The sequence below is a fragment of the Mesocricetus auratus genome, unplaced genomic scaffold (assembly GCF_017639785.1).
Source record: "Mesocricetus auratus isolate SY011 unplaced genomic scaffold, BCM_Maur_2.0 Super-Scaffold_4256, whole genome shotgun sequence".
Classification (NCBI taxonomy): domain Eukaryota; kingdom Metazoa; phylum Chordata; class Mammalia; order Rodentia; family Cricetidae; genus Mesocricetus; species Mesocricetus auratus.
In genome coordinates, this window is record NW_024429182.1 from 80,712,974 (window position 1) to 80,731,430 (window position 18,457).

General features: G+C 47.0%; 1 protein-coding gene across 9 annotated transcripts in view; it reads left to right on the forward strand.

The window, feature by feature from the left end:
- Syt17 (synaptotagmin 17) overlaps window positions 1-17,962 on the forward strand; it is a 70,774-nt gene extending 52,812 nt beyond the window's left edge. For all 9 annotated transcript variants that reach the window (XM_040755788.1, XM_005075623.4, XM_040755808.1 and 6 more), the window contains exon 8: window positions 16,629-17,962. In XM_040755788.1, the coding sequence (XP_040611722.1) occupies window positions 16,629-16,825 (197 nt within the window). In that variant the 3' untranslated portion in view covers window positions 16,826-17,962. The remainder of the gene's footprint in view (window positions 1-16,628) is intronic.
- Window positions 17,963-18,457: the final 495 nt, after the last annotated feature.

Consider the following 18,457-nt stretch of genomic DNA (forward strand, 5'->3'; position numbering starts at 1 on the left):
AGGGCTTCAGAGCAGCCAACTGTCACACTCTAAGACAGTCTTTCTGAACCTATGTATGGGTCACGACCTCTTTGGGGTCACATAACAGATATTTACATTATGATTCATAACAGCAAAATTACAGTTATGAAGTAGCAACAAAGATAATTTTATGGTTGGGGGTCACCACAACATGAAGAACTGTATTAGAAGGTCACAGCATTAGGAAAGTTGAGAGCCACCGCTTTAAGAAATAATGGTGAAGCCTCTTGAGAAGATGATGAGAACGAACATGTCAGCAACCAACAGAGAAGTAGAAGCGAAGCGTGGAGCCTTTAGAACCAAAAAAGTGGAACCGAAATAAAATGCTCACCCTGTGAACCCCACAGCAGATGGGAAAGTTGGTGAGCTGGAGTCAGGTCAAGAGAAAGTACCACCCAGATGTGTCTGAGAACCGCCATGCCTCCTTGCTGCAATGGGCTCCATCCTTCAAGCACAGCCAGATTAAGGCCTTCCTCCCTTGAATGGCTTCTTTCAGGAAATTCATCCCAGCAATGAGCAGAGTACCTAATACTACACTGTGAGGGATGTGAGAGCCTGGGAGCCCAGAGTTCATCAAGGCACGTCTGTCCTGCAGCACCTGAGCTAGAAGGAGTGGGAAAGGAAGGCCCGCAGAGACCAGGCCTTTACCCAAGTCTGTCTCAAAGGCCACACAAAGCCACCTCAAGTTCAGCAGCCAGGGCCAGCCTGACGGTAGGCCTGTGATGGAAATGAAGGAGCATCAAAAAGCTCTTCACACACACCTCTCACGCCTGCCTCCACCTAGAGCTGCTGTCAGCGGGAAAAGGCACACGAATTCAGGACACAGGCCAGCGTCTCTGTCTGGCATTTCAAGGAAGCCTTTTGCTGTGTGAAACAACCCTAGGCTTGGGAATCAGGAAGCTCAAGTCCCACAGCTTAGCCACTGTGCCACTGAGAGCAAAACCTTCTCATCTCTTTGGCCCCTAACTTTCACCTATCAAGATGCAAGTAAAGTCCATCTCCAGGGCCAGAGATATGGCTCAGTGGGTAAAGGCACATGCTGCCACCCTGATGACCCAAGGGTGATCCTCAGGATCTACATGCTAAAAGAACCAATTCCCAAATGTTATTCCCTGACCACCATACTCCTCCCTCAAACAAATAAGTGACCATAGTAAATAGTGAGGTTTATACAGCACTTGCTAGACACTACCCCAAGGGAAACCCTTGAGTAATCAATACTGAGAAAGAACGATCTATGCAAAAAAAAGAAAGAAAGAAAAAGAAAAAGGCAAGAAAAAAATATTCTAGACAGAGGAAATGACAAGTACAAAGGCCCTGGGGCAGAAATGAGCTTGTTTTGTTTTTAAAAGAGAGAGAGAAGGCCAGAGTGTCCAGATCAGCATTAATGAAGGATGTGGATTGTACAGTAAGTCAGGGCTATGGTAAGGAGCGAAGATGCGAGTACTTATCCAACGTCTACCGTGTACCTACGGCTGCAAGCGCTGGAACAGATGTGGCTCGTGGCTCTGTGAGGGACTGGGTAAGATGGTGTGCACGCAAGGACTTTGTACAGAGCAGATGCTCCATGGGCGTCACTTTCTCACTTTTCCAGTTTATAAGCCGACATGAAAACTTCTTCCCTGGGTACTGCTTCCTCAACCCCCAGCATCAAAGCACAGCATGGCTGCTTCTGCGGGAATCACTCTTGGAGAGGCTTAGGCAGGGACATCACTTACCTGGAACACACTGGGAATGAAGGCCAGGCAGGGGCTGGGGAGATGGCTCACTGTGTAACCTGAGGACCTGATTCTGATCCTTAGAACCCCAATACAGTGGGGTATGACAGCACACACTAATAATCTCAACACGAGGGGGAGGGAGACAGGATCCCTGGGGCTTGCTGGCCAGCCGGGCCAGGTAGCCAGTCGGTGAGCCCCAGGTTCAGTGAACCCTGCCTCAAAAAGTAAGGTGGGGAGTGGTTGAGGGGGACATCTTATGTCAACTGCTCACTTCCACATGAGTGCACACACATGTGTGCACACACCAACAAACAGACGAAAGAGAAGCTTCATCAACAGGTGTCTCACACTGGCCACAGGGGGGACTTCGAGGCTTTGTGGCATGTCCTTTAGAATCCTGATTGCCTAATAGGCCAACACTTGTGCCTTGTCCACTGACCTGGCAGCCAAAGTTCCTGTCTTGTGTCTGCTGTGGGATGGACCTCATCCCATTTAATGCATTGGAGTGTACAGGAGTCTGTGGGGGAGTTGTGGGTGAATTCCCCTCCCATTCCTGTTTAAGGCCATTCTTGACATTCTTAGTGGACTCTGAGTGAGGAGGGGCAGTATGGCTATCATGTGCCTGGACAACCCGGTTCTCAAATGATAGCACCCCTGCCCTTGTTATAAGAAGTGTTTGTAGCTGGACCTAGTGGCTCAGGATTGCAAGGAGGAAGATTGAAAGTTCAAGGCCTGCTTGGGGGTACAGAGTGAATTCACAGCCAGCTTGATCAACTTAATGAACCCCTGTTTCAAAACAGGAAAGAAAGGAAAAAGGGGGAACTGAGGATGTAACTAAGGGGGAGAATGCATGTCTAGAGTGCACCAGGTCCTGAGTTCAATTCCCAGTACTACACAGAAAAAAAAACCAGTGTCCCTAAAACCCAATTAGTCCCTGGGGTGTTTGAAAACTTTTCCAAATTATTCAGCAATGCTAGACAAGAAGGTAAAATGGACATCAGGTGACTCTTAACCGAGAGGGGAAGGGACTTAATGGTCCCATAGTAGAAATAACCAACCTTTATAAAGTGCGCAGTGTCTGCCTGGCGCTGTCCCAGACACTCTGTAACACCGTCCAGTGACCTTCACAATGACCAGAGGAGTGCATGCCACTTGTGAAAAATGTGTGGGACCAAAAGTGCTTCAGATTTTAATTTTTCTGATTGTTTGCATATTCATAACGAGCTATTTTGGGGATGAGACCCAAGTGTAAACATGAAGTTCATTCATCTTCCATCTATACCTTATACACAAATCTAAAGGGAATTTGCAAAACCAGATTTTATGGTGTGACACTCTCCACTTGTAGCATCATGTCTACTCAGGAAGTGTGAGGTTTTGGATGTTCAAATCAGAAGTGCACACTTTGTGTTGTTATCAATCCATTATTCAGGACTGGGGAGTTGGCCAGGAAGTTCAGATGATTTGCTAAAAGGCTAGAGGCTGTGTATAGTTAAGGGAAGGCTGGCTTGCCGTGATAGGTCAGCCTGCAGGCGAGGCCCTGTGCTTTGCAGTAACAGAAGCTTGCTACTTCCCAGCACAATGGTCCTGAGGCTCCTTCCATGAGTGACTTACGTGCTGAGGTGTGACCCAGGTTCCTCCCAGGCTCTGCTATGATCTCAAGCTTTTCTGGCTTTCATTTCCAACCACTTCGTACAACAGAAACAAGAGACAGGGACAGAGAGGCAGAGAGGGACACACATTGATTGTTGCATGGGGAGATTTTATACTAGGACTGGAAGGAATACATATCACTGCAGGGGAAGCTGGGAAATGTAGTCCAGCTGTGCAGTCCAGGGAGCGTGACCATCAGACTTTGAGGATCACACAGCCTTCTCTGCAGTCAGCAAATAGCAGAGATATCCTGTGCCTCACATAGTTCGCCCTGTTTCCTCTCTGGCCCTCCTGAGTACTGTTTGCCTCCAGGTTCAGGACCAGAGTCAACTTTAGGGGGGTCCCATCACTAACTAAATGCCTAGTAGTAACCTGCGATGTCCTGCGCAGCTGTCAGTTTAGACCTGCGGTTCACAGCTGGATTGACTTAACCCTCCAGCAGATGTCTGGCAATGTCTGGGGTATCTAGTGTATGGGAAGGGCCAGAGACACTGCTAAGCACCCAGAGGTGTACAGCAGTGCGGGTAAGGGAAGTTTACCGCCCCGCGGCAGTGCTGCACAGACTGAGACATTCTGAGCTAGAACAGGGGTGTGGCCTCTGGTAGAAGTCCAGAGAGGTAGACTGGCACAGGGAAGGCAGAGCTCAGGGGCTTCTGCCTTCCCTGTCTGGGTTTGGTTACTCTCCCTTGAGCAAATTCTGTAGCCCAGCTGTTGTGGCCTAGGCAGGTGGACTGCTGTGGTTTAGGCAGGTGGACTGCTGTGGTTTAGGCAGGTGGACTGCTGTGGTTTAGGCAGGTGGACTGCTGTGGTTTAGGCAGGTGGACTGCTGTGGTTTAGGCAGGTGGACTGCTGTGGTTTAGGCAGGTGGACTGCTGTGGTTTAGGCAGGTGGACTGCTGTGGTTTAGGCAGGTGGACTGCTGTGGTTTAGGCAGGTGGACTGCCGTGGCCTAGGCAGGTGGATTGCCGTGGTTTAGGCAGGTGGACTGCTGTGGTTTAGGCAGGTGGACTGCCGTGGCCTAGGCAGGTGGACTGCTGTGGTTTAGGCAGGTGGACTGCCATGGTTTAGGCAGGTGGACTGCTGTGGTTTAGGCAGGTGGACTGCCGTGGTTTAGGCAGGTGGACTGCTGTGGTTTAGGCAGGTGGACTGCTGTGGTTTAGGCAGGTGGACTGCCATGGTTTAGGCAGGTGGACTGCAGGCCCAGCAAAGAAGGTCAGGAAACCTGGAGAATGAACAGAGTTTTACTGTCAGTTCTCTATTCCTTCACCGTCTTGTGACTCATGGGTAAATGTCATCTGTATATGGGGACACAGAGGGGCCACATCATTATAAAGAAACGGAACCTCAGACACCAGGGTTTGAGAGATAGATCAGTTAGAAGAATGATTGCCATGCAAGCATGAGGACCTGGCTTGAACCCCCAGGAACCCCAGCACTGTGCAGGCGAAGACAGGTGACTCTCTGGGGTTGTCAGCTCATTTGACAAGCTGAGGCCAATGAGAGACCCTGTCTCAAAATAAAAGGTGACTGAGGAATAACACATGAGGTTGACCTCTGACCTCTACACACATGCGCCCCTGCACCCACATACTCATCCACATGCATGCACACACATACTTCGTATATGTACATATACATGAGCACATATGTGTAATTTATTTATATAGCTTATATTTTATATGTATGGATTACTATACATTTCTGTAAATCCACTAATTATCATATATACTCGTAATATTTAGATAAAATAAAATTTGCATTGTTAAAAAGAAAAACTAGAAGTCCCAAGTTTCACTTACATGAAGGAGTCATTTTGAACAGTTTTATTGTCACTTTCATATAGGAATGTGCTCCTGTATGTGTCTGTGTGTGTGCATCTATGTGTGTGTGTGTGTGTGTGTGTGTGATAGCGTGTGTGGAAATCAGAGGACATCTTTCAGGCATCAGTTCTCTCCTTCCACGGTATGAATCTTGAGGATCACACTCAGGTCATCAAGCTCAGAGGCAAGTGCCTTTACCTGCTGAGCCATCATGCAGGTCCCTCAAAGGAATTTTAACAGAGTGTAACCTCACTTTTATCTTAAAATCATACCACCTTAAAAGAAAAGCACTGTGGTAGAGGTTTTCATCCTTTGAAGTGAGAGGTATGCAACAGGTAGGAAACGAAGCTTATCAAAAAGGAAGGCTGAGGCACCACTCCAAAGACAAGAAGCTGATTTCTTTGGGTATTTTTGTGGGGATTCTAGTCCCCTAGGAACCCCTACTAGGCAGCAGTGACTGTGGAACCTGGTTGTCCATGCATCACCTGTGACAGATTCTAAGAGTCCCCATGCCCACTGGGTACACCTATTATCCTGGCATTTAGAGGTGGAAGCAAGAGATTGGCTGATTCCAGACCAGCCTGAGCCACCTGCTGAGATACATACATACCCAGTCTCAAAAAACAAAAAAAGCAACAGAGCTGGGAACCTGTATTCATCACATCCCAGCCCTGGGACAGAATACCTGAGATTCATCCCATCACACTCAATGCCTGAGATAGAGCATTCTAAAGACGGGAAGATTTGTGTTGGGCTAGCAGCCTCAGCAGGGTCTGTGGTCAGTTGGCCTGGTTGCTTTTAGAACTGTGGTGAGGCAGTGCTTTGTGCAGGACTGGTAGAACTGAGTCAGGGCAGGGAGAGAGAAGAAAAGAAGCAGGAGGATCTTTCAATAATAATGATCATGATGAAGTGATGGCAGCAGTGGTGTTGATGGCGGCGGTGGTGATGGCAGTGATGTTGATGGTGATGATGTTGATGGTGGTGGTGATGGCAGTGGTGGTAATGGTAATGGTGGTAGTGTGTGTGTGTGTGTGTGTGTGTGTGTGTGTGTGTGTGTGTGTGTGTGCGCAAACCTGTGCCAGAACAACCTTTGGAAAGCAGTCCTGTAGTGGTTTAAAGGAAAATGGCCCCGACCTTGTTGGAGTACTAAGGTCTTGTTAGAGGAAGTGTGTCACTGTGAAAGTGGACTTTGAGGTCTCATGTATGCTCAAACCATGCCCAGTGAGTCAGTTTACTTCCTGTTGCCTTTGGATCAAGGTGTAGAATTCTCCATTACCATGTCTGCCTGCATCATACTCAGTCACAATGCTCTATGCCATGATGAGAATGGACTGAACCTCTGAAACTGTAAGCCACCCCAATTAGTGTTTTTCATTATGAGAGTTGCCATGGTCATGGTGTCTCTTCACAGCAACAGAACACTAAGACAGTCCTCTCCTTCTACTGTGGGTCCAAGGATCTACCAAGTGCTCAGACTGGTGCAGCAGCAAGCACTTGGCCAGCTGAGCCATCTTGCTGGCCTCTCCAGCATAGTCCTCCAGGCCAGCCTCCTGCACCAAGATTTTAGCTTTTGAAGGATATTTCAGATGCTGTGGTCTGGGGCCCACACTTTGAGAACTACAGCCCATAGTCTAAATCTGACCCACTCCTTGTTTTACAATAAAGTTTTATTGAAGACTAGCCATATCTTGCTTACGGACAACAACTGTCTACAGCTTCTTTCTCCTTCAACAGTAAGTCTGAATCATTTCACCAGAGAACTTGGGTGGCCCTCAGAGCCTACAATCTTCATAATCTGATCGTTCATGGAAATAGCTTTGTGTACTCTGGCCTAAAGTAACACCTCTGCTTTCTTCCAGGCACCTGTTCACTCCTGCAGTGAGTGAAGTGTTAAACGGACCTGCCCATCCTAGGCAGTGTTCTCCATAACCCCTCAGTGAGCCTGTGGTCCAGACTGTTGTGTTCACAGAGGTTTACTCCAATGGGAGCAGAGAATGGGGTCAGCTGCTGTGTCAGTCACTGCTGTAAAGCTGTGGCCAGTGCCTGAGAGAGCAGTTGCGGACAGGATCGAGGTCTGGGCTCACCATGTGTGTTCAGTGCCCAGCTTTGTGGCAGGAGAGCTTCTTCCTAGCAGGCAGGAAGCAGAGTAGTGGAAGAGTACAGGAAGGGGTCAGGGTTAAATGCAACTCCAAGGACAACTCCCCACCCCCATCCCCACCCCACCCCCACCCCATCCTCACCTCACCCCCACCCCCACAATGGCCTACTTCCTCTAGCTAGGCCCCTACTCCTTTTGCCACCTCTCCATAAAGCAACCATATTAAGACTCCATCAAGACACTAATCTATTGATGATATCAGATCCCTCATGATCATCTCTGCAAACACCCTCAGGCACTCCAGAGTTGTACTTACTAAGGTCTTAATACATTTCCTGATCCTATCAAGTTGGCAACAAAGATCAGATCATGATGGGTCCCTTTATACAGTCCCCCTCAGTCCACCTGCAGCTTTTATTCTGCATAGAGCCTGATACATGAGAATCGCCTGGGGTGTGTTTGAAAACCACCTGTCAAAGTCCCCCAGGTCTAAACATCAACAGAAGCTCTCTGAAGCATGTTAGCTGAGCAAGGAAGATATAACCAATGGTGCCCCTACAGCATCGGTAGGTGTCTTGTGACTAGCTATGAAGACAGTTGGTAGAGAATGTTCTCACAGAAGCCTTGCCAGCATCTCAGAGACAGTCTTCAGTCCAATGTATAAAATTTGGAGCTTTGAGTAAAAACAAAAACATCACTCTATAATCACACCTTCAGAGGCTTCCAACAAAATGGTATGATTCACACCCAGATCTGAGAGTGGTGCTTCAGCTCATACATCGTCTTAGACACAGGCTCCACATAGTCCACATAGATGCATAAAGTGGTCCATGATCTCAGAGGGGTTTTAAGAGAGCTTAATCTTGGTTTCCATTTCTTAAGGAAGAAAATGAGATCTGACTGATAAACCGTCTTAATGGTTAGTTTTCATTATCTACTTGGTGAAGCCTGTAATCACCTGGGTAGACTGTCTAGTGAGGTGCCTGTGGGTGTAGGGAGGGGCAGTATTTTGATTCCATTAATTGAGGTGGAAAGAACCATACACACACACACACACACACACACACACACACACACACACACACACACACTGTGGGTGGCACCATTCCCTAAGAAGGAATTTCTGAACTGTGTAAGTAGAGGAGTGAACTGAGCATGGGCATGCAAGCACCCACTTCTCTCTGCTCTTGACTGTGAATGTGAACTTCTCTGCTTCTGTTTCTGACCCCTTGACTTCCCTGTAATGGACTATGACATGGAACTGTGAACTAAATATCCTCCCAGTTAAGTTATGATAGGTATACTGGGACACAAGTGTCATAAATCAAGGAAAGTCCATGTATCTTTTGTGTGTGTGTGTGTGTGTGTGTGTGTGTGTGTGTGTGTGTGTGTGTGTTAGCCAGAGGTTCACAGAGTATTCTCTGAAGCAGGGTCTGTCACATAACTTTGTGCTTGTAGATTGGCTAGAATGGTTGCCAGCGAACTCCAGGGGTCCACTTGTCTCTGACTCCCCAGCACTGGGATTGCAGGTGCACACTACTCTGCCTGGTTCAGGTCCTCGGGCTTGTGTGGCAAGCATTGTGCTGACTGAGTCATCTCCCTATCCCTATCCTGCATTATATCATACTTTCTTACTCTCTCCCTTTGGGAAGAAGGAGAGACCAGCTAAGACCTTTAATTTTGTGGTAAGAAAGGAAAGGTGATGCCTAGCTTTCCAGTTCTGTTTCTGGGCTGCGGATGACTTTGGACACTGAACCACTAACGCCTCTGATCCCTGGAGATCCCATCTGCAAAGTGGGGGCAGGGAGGGGGTATGAATGGTCCCTTCCCAGTAGGGCTGTGGTGTGGATGAAGTGCTTTCCCCGTGCCTGGGTGGCAGAAGTCTGGACCAGCGATGCTGGTTTCCAGTGATTAAAGTGTGGTTACCCAGACTGTCCTTATGGCTGTGGGAATGAAAAAGGCGGAGGCAAACAGATCTGCCTGAGCAGCTGCTCTGAGTCCTGGACGGAGCCAGGAAAGCTTGTAAAGCGTTGAGTCAGGGTGAAATCTCTCAGGCAAGCGCTTTACCGCTGAGCTGCAGCCTCAGCCCCGTGAAAGGTCTTGGAAACAGAGAAACAAGCATGTGAAGGGGCACATGAACCCTGCATCTGCCCACCCATTTGTAAGTGTGGAAACTGAGAGCCAGAAAGGGACTAGATAGTACCTGTATAAGGAAGAGTGTGCATGTATGTGCTCATTCATGTGTGTGCTTGTGTGTGTGGAGGCCAGAGATCAACCCTTTGAGACAAAGTCTTTCACCAACATCTGGGAACTGCAAGTGAAGTTGGGTTGGTTGGCCAGTGAGCCCCAGACATCCACCCATGTCCACCTCCCCAGCTCTGGAATTACAAGCACATGCCACCATAGTCAGCTCTTTACAGGGGTTCTGGGATCAAGCCCAAGTCTTCCTGCTTAAACAACAGTCACTTCAATGACTGAGTCTCCTCGACAGTCTCCTGAGGTAACTTGCTGTGGAGACAATACTGGAGCAGCCTGCTGATTTCAGAAAGAACAGAGTGAGGAGTGCTGGCTGCTGAGGGGATTTTGTAGAATGTAAAGAATATGGGGATCCCTCATTGGGGTGTGCAGAACTGACCTGTGTAAGGGTGGGGGAATCAGAAGCACAGACCCTGTGTGTTTCTGCCATTAACTCATGAACATCCTGAGAGGCAGGCACCCTCACCCCACCTGTGTGAGCCGGAAGGGTTGGGAAATGTCCAGTGTGGGTCTTGCTAACTTAATGTTAATGCTTTTTTTTGTAGAAATGGGTAGGTGACTTATTCCAACACCCAAGAGGTGGGCCACAGAGTGTAGTATCACATGATCTGACTGTGCCCCTGTGCTGTGGGCCCAAGGTTGCACTGAGGGTGCAGTGTTGGCCTGGTGTCATGGAGGACAATCCATCATTACCTGTGGCCCAGCATGCACAAGAGGAGCTGAATCTGTTCTCCTTGACAGAACAGAGGACCACCTCTCCCTCTTTATCACACCCACATTTGAAGGCATCCAGCTTCCCTTCTAGAACCATCTGCCTTGGCAAAGGGAATTAGCAATCAAAAGAGTTCAGCCCCAGTAGGGAGTAACAAATTCATTTTCACAGCAAGTGCAACCATGGGATGCTTCAGCTTGCCACAACTGGGTCAGGATCGCTAGATTTTGACCAAAGCTCAAGGAATTTCTAGTTACTTCTCTGGACGTCAGTCTTCCCAGATATAAAATGGGTAAATGGATTCTCGGATTCTCTCTCTCTCTCTTTCTCTGTGTGTGTGCATACTATAGTAATTCATGAATGTCTGCTTTCACATGCATGCTCCATGACAACCAGTGAGGGATGTTTGCAGGGAGAAGAAATGTGAGGATCTAGTTAGAGGTTACTTTCCTTTGAGTCACTTCTGTGAGTGTGGTCACTCACTAGCTGTAGGACTTGGTTTCCTAAGCCATAGATGGAGAAGCAGGGATAGCTGCCCACTGTCTCAGACACCAGGTTGGATTCTTTTGGATTTTCTTACTTGAGACATTGTCTATACTTTACTTACCTCAAACTTTTAATCCTCCTGTCTCAGACTCATACAGGCTGGGATTACAGGGATACCCCAGCATGCTACATTCCTTTTCTGAATTTTATGTCTAATCTTTTTTGTTTTTGTTTTTGAGACAGGGTCTCACTACGTAGCCCTGGCAGTCCTGGAACTTACTATGTAGACCAGACTGGCCTTGAACTCACTGAGACCCACAAGCCTCTGCCTCCTTGTGTGTTGAGATTAAAGGTGAGCAACACCACACCTGGCCTCTAATCTTAATTCTCTGTTCTCTCCAGTGGCATGGAACTTAGTATTTGTGGTGATGCCTGAGGTGGCATTTTGCTTTGCCAGTGAACTTGCAGTAGTGGCCACACCCTATAGGCGTGGTTTCCCGTGTTGAGATGTGACCACTTAGAAGGTAGAGGAAGGGCTGGCTGGCTCTCTTGGGTTGTGGTGAGAGCATCAGAAGGGCAGAGACTGCATCTTTTGAAACAGGAAGACCACAGCGGTTATTTATTATTATTTATTATTATTTGTGCTTCCCTTGTGAGGACCGCCTGAACCCTGGAGAAGGAACAGTCAGCCCAGGGAGGCCAGCGAGACCTCCAACCCTAGGTAGTGAAGCAGGGAGGACCTCACCTTGCTGTGGTCCTCATCCTGCTGCCCCAGCAACTCTGGAACTGCAGCCATGGCCATGCAGGCCTGGAGCAGAGGCCGTCACATGAATACCAGCACCACAAGGGCATGCGGGATATGAACCCTCTCCCAATTGAAGGTGGGGTTTAAATGAGTCCACCAGATTCAAGATAAATGATATTTAGGTATGTATTAGGGAAGCACTTATGCAAATAATAATAATTAACTGCTGCTGTCTTCCTGCTCCACAAGACGCAGTCTCTGCCCTTCCGATACTCTGACCACAACCCAAGAGAGTGAGCCAGCCCCTCCTCTACCTTATAAGGGGTCATGTCTGAACACTTGGAGCCACTCCCCACCCCAGTGTGTGGCCACCACCAAAAGTTCACTGGCAAAGCAAGATGCCACTATAGATGCCAATTCTTGATTTTCCCCACACAGCCTTTACACTTGATGCCATTAGCTTTACTCAACTTCGACTTACGTTTGCATCTGAAATTGCACATTTTCTCACAGACTGTTGGGAGCGCATAACTTTACTAAGTACTTTGCAGTGCCAATGCCTGCCAGTTAATTCAGATGGCCATAGAGGCAGCCTTCCCATCCACCAGGACTGAATCACCAGGAGAGCTCCCACCTCCCCAGGGCCGAACAATTTACCAGCCAAGTTACTTTGCAAATAGGGCTCGGAAGCGTAGGCTATACCCTTCCGTTTCCTTGCCTTGCCTTCTGGCAATTTAGATGTGGATTCTCTAATAACGGCTGTTTTTTGCTTTCTCCCAACATAATATGTACTTGTTATATGAAGTTCAAACTCTACAGACTTATGTAACACAAAAAGTGGGACTTTCCGGAGAAAGTCTCTCTTGCCAATTTGGTGAACTGTGTGTCTTTGAGATTCTCCACCCCCTCCTTTTGAATGTGTCTCTGTCTCATTTCCAGCGATCATGCAGATTCAAGGCAGGCATTCTATTACACCAGAGGTTAATTAGTGTCCTCTGCTCTTACTGTTAGCATCCACAAAGCATATTCTGAGTTGATGACATGAACGCAAATGAGCTACCAAATGAGAGTGATGGGACCCCCAGGAGATGATTAAGTGATTGGGCTCCAGCGATCACCCTCGTACATGCCACCAAATCCAGATTCTCTGAGGCCTTCACTTTAGAGTGATTGCATCAGGATGTAGGACTGGGAGGAGGTGGGTAAGCCGCAAGGACAGAGCACTCGCATGTGGGCTTTGTGGCTTGAAGAAGAAGGCCTCAGAGAGCTGACTTGTCCCTCCCACTGTGTGTGAGCACACAGCAAGATGCCGTCTCTGAAGAGGGCCCTCCCCAGAGGCAAAGCTTGCTGCACCTTGATCTTGTACTGCCAATCTTTAGAACCATGAGAAATAAATTTCTGTTGTTTACAAGCCACTGGGTGCCGGCCTTTTGCCAAAGCAACCTAAACAAAGATATAATGATGCAAACCAAGTGCATCATTATATAAGCAAATGGGGTTGATCATGTTTCAATAAAACTTTATTTACAAAAACAGGTGAAGAGCTGTATTTGTCTTGGAAGCTTTATGTTGTCAATTCCTGCTGTATAAAACATCCTTGTGTGTATTTATCTGTGTCTGTTTCTGTAGGTGGTGCTGTGGGACTCATTCTTAGAGCAGATGTGCCGGGTCACAAGTTGCTTTTTATTTTGAACCAACTCCAAAAGTTGAACCAACTCAGTCTTCCTTACATTAGAGTATTTAAATCTTTCCTTTCTTCTCAGTCTCTCTCTCTGTCTCTCCCTCTATGTATGTATGTCTCTGTCTACAGTCTCTGTCTCTGTATGTGTGTATGTGCACATACCCATTTGTATGTGTGTGTACATATGCAAGTGAAGTCAAGGTTGGGTGTCTACCTCAATCTCTCTCTCTCCACTTTAGTTTTAAGATAGGATCTCTCTCTCTCTCTTTCTCTCTCTCTCTCTCTAAACCTGGAACTCATCAATTAGGATAGGCCAAGACCAGTGGGTGCACAGGGTCTGCTTATGTGGATGCTGGGGGTCTAAACTCTTGTCCTCATGCTTACACGGGTAAGCACTTTACCTAATGAGCCTTCTCCCCAACGCTTCTCCTTAAAACTGCTTTCTTAAGTATATAAAACCTATGTTCATTTGAGGGATACTACTGTGTATGGCTATTTTTCATTGGAGTTCTTGAGATGGGGCCTCAGTCTACAGTCTAGTCTGACTTGACACAGGATTTCTCCTGCCTTACCCTCTCACATGCTGGGATTGGAGGCATGAACCACAGGACTATTCCATTATTCTTGAGCTTTGCAGAAGCAGAGACGGTCAGAACATGAGGCTGGGATGGTTGCCTGATAAAATCTTGTTCTAGACTGAGATTCACAGGGACAGAAACCCTGGCAACCTTTTCTTGACTGGTGAGATAAAACTGTATGTTCCTTACTAAACCTGGTTCAGAAAGGTCTTGATTGTTAATGACTCAAAATTTTTTTGCTGTGCATCACCTTAGCAATTTCCTTACTAAACCAAGATTCTATCACTACTGTTGCTCGTCTGTCATAAGGGATTTTCATACAGTGAAGTCCATCTATGCACACCAAGCTCATTACCAACTGTACAAAAAATATACATGCTCCAGTTTCCCCCACAGAGCTGACAAACACCTGACAACCTTGAGCAAGCATCGTGTTTCTCCTGCCCTGTTTTGGTAGGTGTTTTGGTTTTCAGATGCTAGATGGTGTTCCCAATTTTGTGTTTCCACTTTTCTTCCTCCAGCCCCTATTTCTATCATTTGGAATTCTCTATGTGAACCCAACGAGGGGGAATGGAGGCACACTACTAGCATTCAAGCTCTTTTTGGGGCTGTGGATTAGAGCTGTTTTGTTTGATAATCAGCACCCCTCCTGGGATCTAGCCTCCCTTTGCTTGGCTCATGCTGGGTGAATCTGTGATATTTCCCATTCTGTAGCCTTTCATTTATAACACAGGCACAGCCTGCTTCCCCATTAGTGCAATGGCATGCTTGAACTACCCACACACAGATAAAGAATGAGGTTGAACTTGGCTAGGAAGATAAATCAACCCAACCATCTCATTAGGTTTGAAAGACACTAATTAAGCTTGCATTGGAATTAACAGAGAATCCTTCTGAGAGACAGAAGGTATGACAAGGGATGGAATAAACTACCCTGGCCATTTCTCTCTGTGAACTTGCCTCCACTGTAAGAAATAGAGGAAGTGTGTAGTCTCTTTTTCATGGAGTCAATGGACAGAAATTTAAGATCTAAACAGTGATACATCATTTGTCATGTATTAGACATTGTGTGCTGAGAGCCTTATACACTTTAGTTCATCTCCATCATGCATTAACTTTCAAGATAAAGTGATGGGGAAGTCCTTCTGTGTATATGTTTGTCTTGTTAGTTAGTAAATGAAGCACTGTTGGCCAATAGGAAAGCAAGGTAGGTGGGACTAGGAGTTGAGGATTTTGAGAAATGTAGTCAAGAGTGGAGAGTCACCATGTGATCCCAGGAAGAAAGAATGCATGAGGTTGGCATCCTCTGTAAGATAAGACCTTATAGAAATACATATATATACATATATATATATATTAGTAGTTATGGATAATACTAAAGACAGAACTAGCCAGTGAGAAACCCCAGACATTGGCCAACACCACTGTAACTACTAGAGTCTCTGTGTGTTATTTGGGGCTGACATGGCTCAGAGCCTAGGCTTATGGAAAGAATGCTCGTTACAATAAAGTGTAGTGAGAATTCTCTCCACTCATTGAGGAAAGGGAAGCAAAAGAGACTTTACCTTGGGTCATAGATACTTTGTTTGCTGTGATAAAATACCTTGACAAAAGCAACCTACAAAAGGAGTTTATTTCAGCTCACAGTTCTGGTACAGTCCATCATAGCAGAAATTAAGGCAGAAGGAGTTTGAGGGAACTGACTACATTGAGTACCAGTCAAGAAACAGTAATCAATATATTCAGCAATTTTCTCCTTTCCCATACAACTCAAAACCCAAGCCCAGGGAATGGTGCCACCCACAGTGGGCAGGTATGCCCAGGGTGATTCTAGATCCTTAGAAGTTGACAGCTGAGGTTAATAATCACCCTTGTTTGCTTCAGAGTCCCAATATTTACCTCAGAATGTCTACCCTTTTAGTTCTACCCTAGTTGCTCTCATCTGTGTTGGATTGACCCCCTCCCATTAGACTGTTGGTCATGTCAAGAGACATTTGTGGTTGTCACAGCTTGAAGGAGAGATGATGCTCCTGGCATCTAGTAGGAAGATTCTGGTGATCATGCTAAGTGCCCTTCACATCACCAGACAAACCTCTCCAGTAAAGGATTATTCAGACTATGATATCAACAATACTGCTGTTGATATACTCTTGTTTGATCCTGGAGAGATGGATCAGTTATTTAAGAATGCTTGCTATGCAAGCGTGAGGATTTAAATTCGATTCCCCAGCACTCGTTAAAAAGCTGAGTATAACTGAGTGTGCATGCCTGTAGCTCAAGTGCTTTGGAGTGATAGAGACAGGAGGACCACTGGGACTTGGTGGTCACCAGTCTAGCTCCAGGTTCACTGAGAGACCCTTCACATGGGAATGAGCAGAGTATAGCAGAGCAGAACACAACTTCCTCTTCTGGTCTCTGCAAGTGCCCACAAAGGCACAAATATGTGCACTTAAAACACATGCAAGAAATCCTGGTCTGTCCACTTAGCTGGACTATGGTGATAGCCTGCTGCCCCACCAGAACTCTAAGTCCATTCATGGAGTTTCATAGGCAATGTGTGAGTCAGTGATATGTAATCTTACAGTTGCATATTATGGGTGGTACAGCTATCTCAAAGAAGGGACAGCCAGTGCATAAGTTGATAAGTCAGAACATGGCTAGCCTGGTAACAGGCAGCAGGAGCCTCAGCTGGGCTTAGGAGACGGCCCCATGAGAAGAAGCTATGTCCCCACAGCAACAACCCCATGTTTGCTGCTGAGCAATGTGTGAACTAATGACTTCTGTCTCATGCCTTCCCCATGCCGCTTCCCCTGCTCCTCACTTCCTCCCTTCCCGCCCTCGCCTCTCTGGCTCTCTAGTGTTTGGTCACAACATGAAAAGCAGCAACGACTTCATCGGGAGGATCGTCATTGGCCAGTATTCCTCCGGCCCCTCTGAATCCAACCACTGGAGGCGGATGCTAAACACCCACCGCACTGCTGTGGAACAGTGGCACAGCCTGAGATCCCGGGCCGAGTGTGACCGTGTGTCTCCTGCCTCCCTGGAAGTGACCTGATTGCCATGGAGAAGATAGCCTTCATTTGTTAAAAAAGAGAAAAAAAATGTGTCACATAAATATTCAACCCACACCTACATACACTCTCACACATGTGCACGTGCATACACAATGTCCTCTCAGCACTGAGAGCAAGCTGACAGTTGATCACGAAATAGCCACCCTCACTGAGGGAAGTTGTGACATTTCCGGAAACTCCATTCATAAGTCACAAGCTGAATGGGCTCTGCTGGGAGACTTGTTGGCAGTGCCTGCTCTTATCCGTTCCCCTGTCCCAAGATGTACTTTCAACCTCAGGCCCGAGAAAGGAGGCCTTCCTGAAAAGAGCCCGACTCGGTTTACTCAGAGTTTGGCTGGTAGGTCGGGGACTTGATCCCCACTTCAAAAATATACTTGCCAGGAAACTTCTGAACAGGCCACTGTTTCCTGGGGTTGCCATACCTGAAATCTTTCTCCAAAGGTGTAAGTATCTTTGTTTTCTCCTTAGTAAATGTGATAAATAGATTAGACTCTTTGGAGAGACCGAGGGTGACTAAAGACAGTAATTCAGTGTCAGGAACCCAGGCTCACCTGCTTTGTCCTCGTGTTAGCTTATTTCTGGGACTCCCTGTGGGTACGTATGTGTCTGTGTGTTACTGTGTATGTGCCCTCCCAGGTGAGCATGTGTGTGCCTGCTCATCCTGTTAGACAACAAGGTGGCAGCCAGAGCCTCCATCCTCAAAAGTTCCCTTATCTCTGCCTTCCATCCGGTGCAATTTCACCTCATGTCCTCCCATACATCCATCGGAGATGCCACCTCAGGTAGCAATAGTGTGAATGTGTCCCATAAATAGGGTTATGATAGAGCAAAAAGGTAACATTTTCTGACTGAATCACGGTGGTTTTGACCCACCAGGGGTCTGGCACAGGAATGGAAATGGTGCCTCATCCCTCCACCATGACCTCTCCCCTGGATCACGTTCCAATGATCCTTCTGTGTCTGTGTGTGCACCACAGTCATGTCTCGTGTGCTAAGGCTTTAGTGTAGTTAGAATAGATCCTCCCTCCTGGGATGCTTCTGTATCTTTCTCCACAGCGTATTGTCCTCTGTGACAGGGAATTATTTGTTGAAATTAAAGATTATTTATTTGTGCCATGCATTGGAGTTATCTGTTTTGTTCACGTCATAGAAGATGGGAGGGTGTCTGACTACTAGTGTGCCTAATGAAGCAATCCAACCAGAGCCAAGAGGCAGCTCAGTGAAGCACTCGATGTTGAATCCCTAGCAGCCACTTAAAAAGACAGGCCTAACAGGGAATAACGTTGGTGCGTGTGTGTGTGTGTGTGTGTGTGTGTGTGTGTGTGTGTGTATATGTGTGTGTGCGCGCGTGCGTGCGTAAGTGTTGTGTCACAAGACTTTTCTTGGACAAATACAACACACATGTCCAACTTACCCCAGATAAGGAGCCTACAACAGACTAAGCACAGGTTCCACCACCAAAGCCAGATTTGTTAACTAATGGGTTTTATTGGGGTTGCTTACAGGTTATAGGAAGGGGTTACTCACAGGAGCAGAAACAACTCAAAGACAGCTGCATCATCAAAGCCCACCCCAGCATGGGTGACAGTTCACTGTATAGCCTGCAGGCAGCT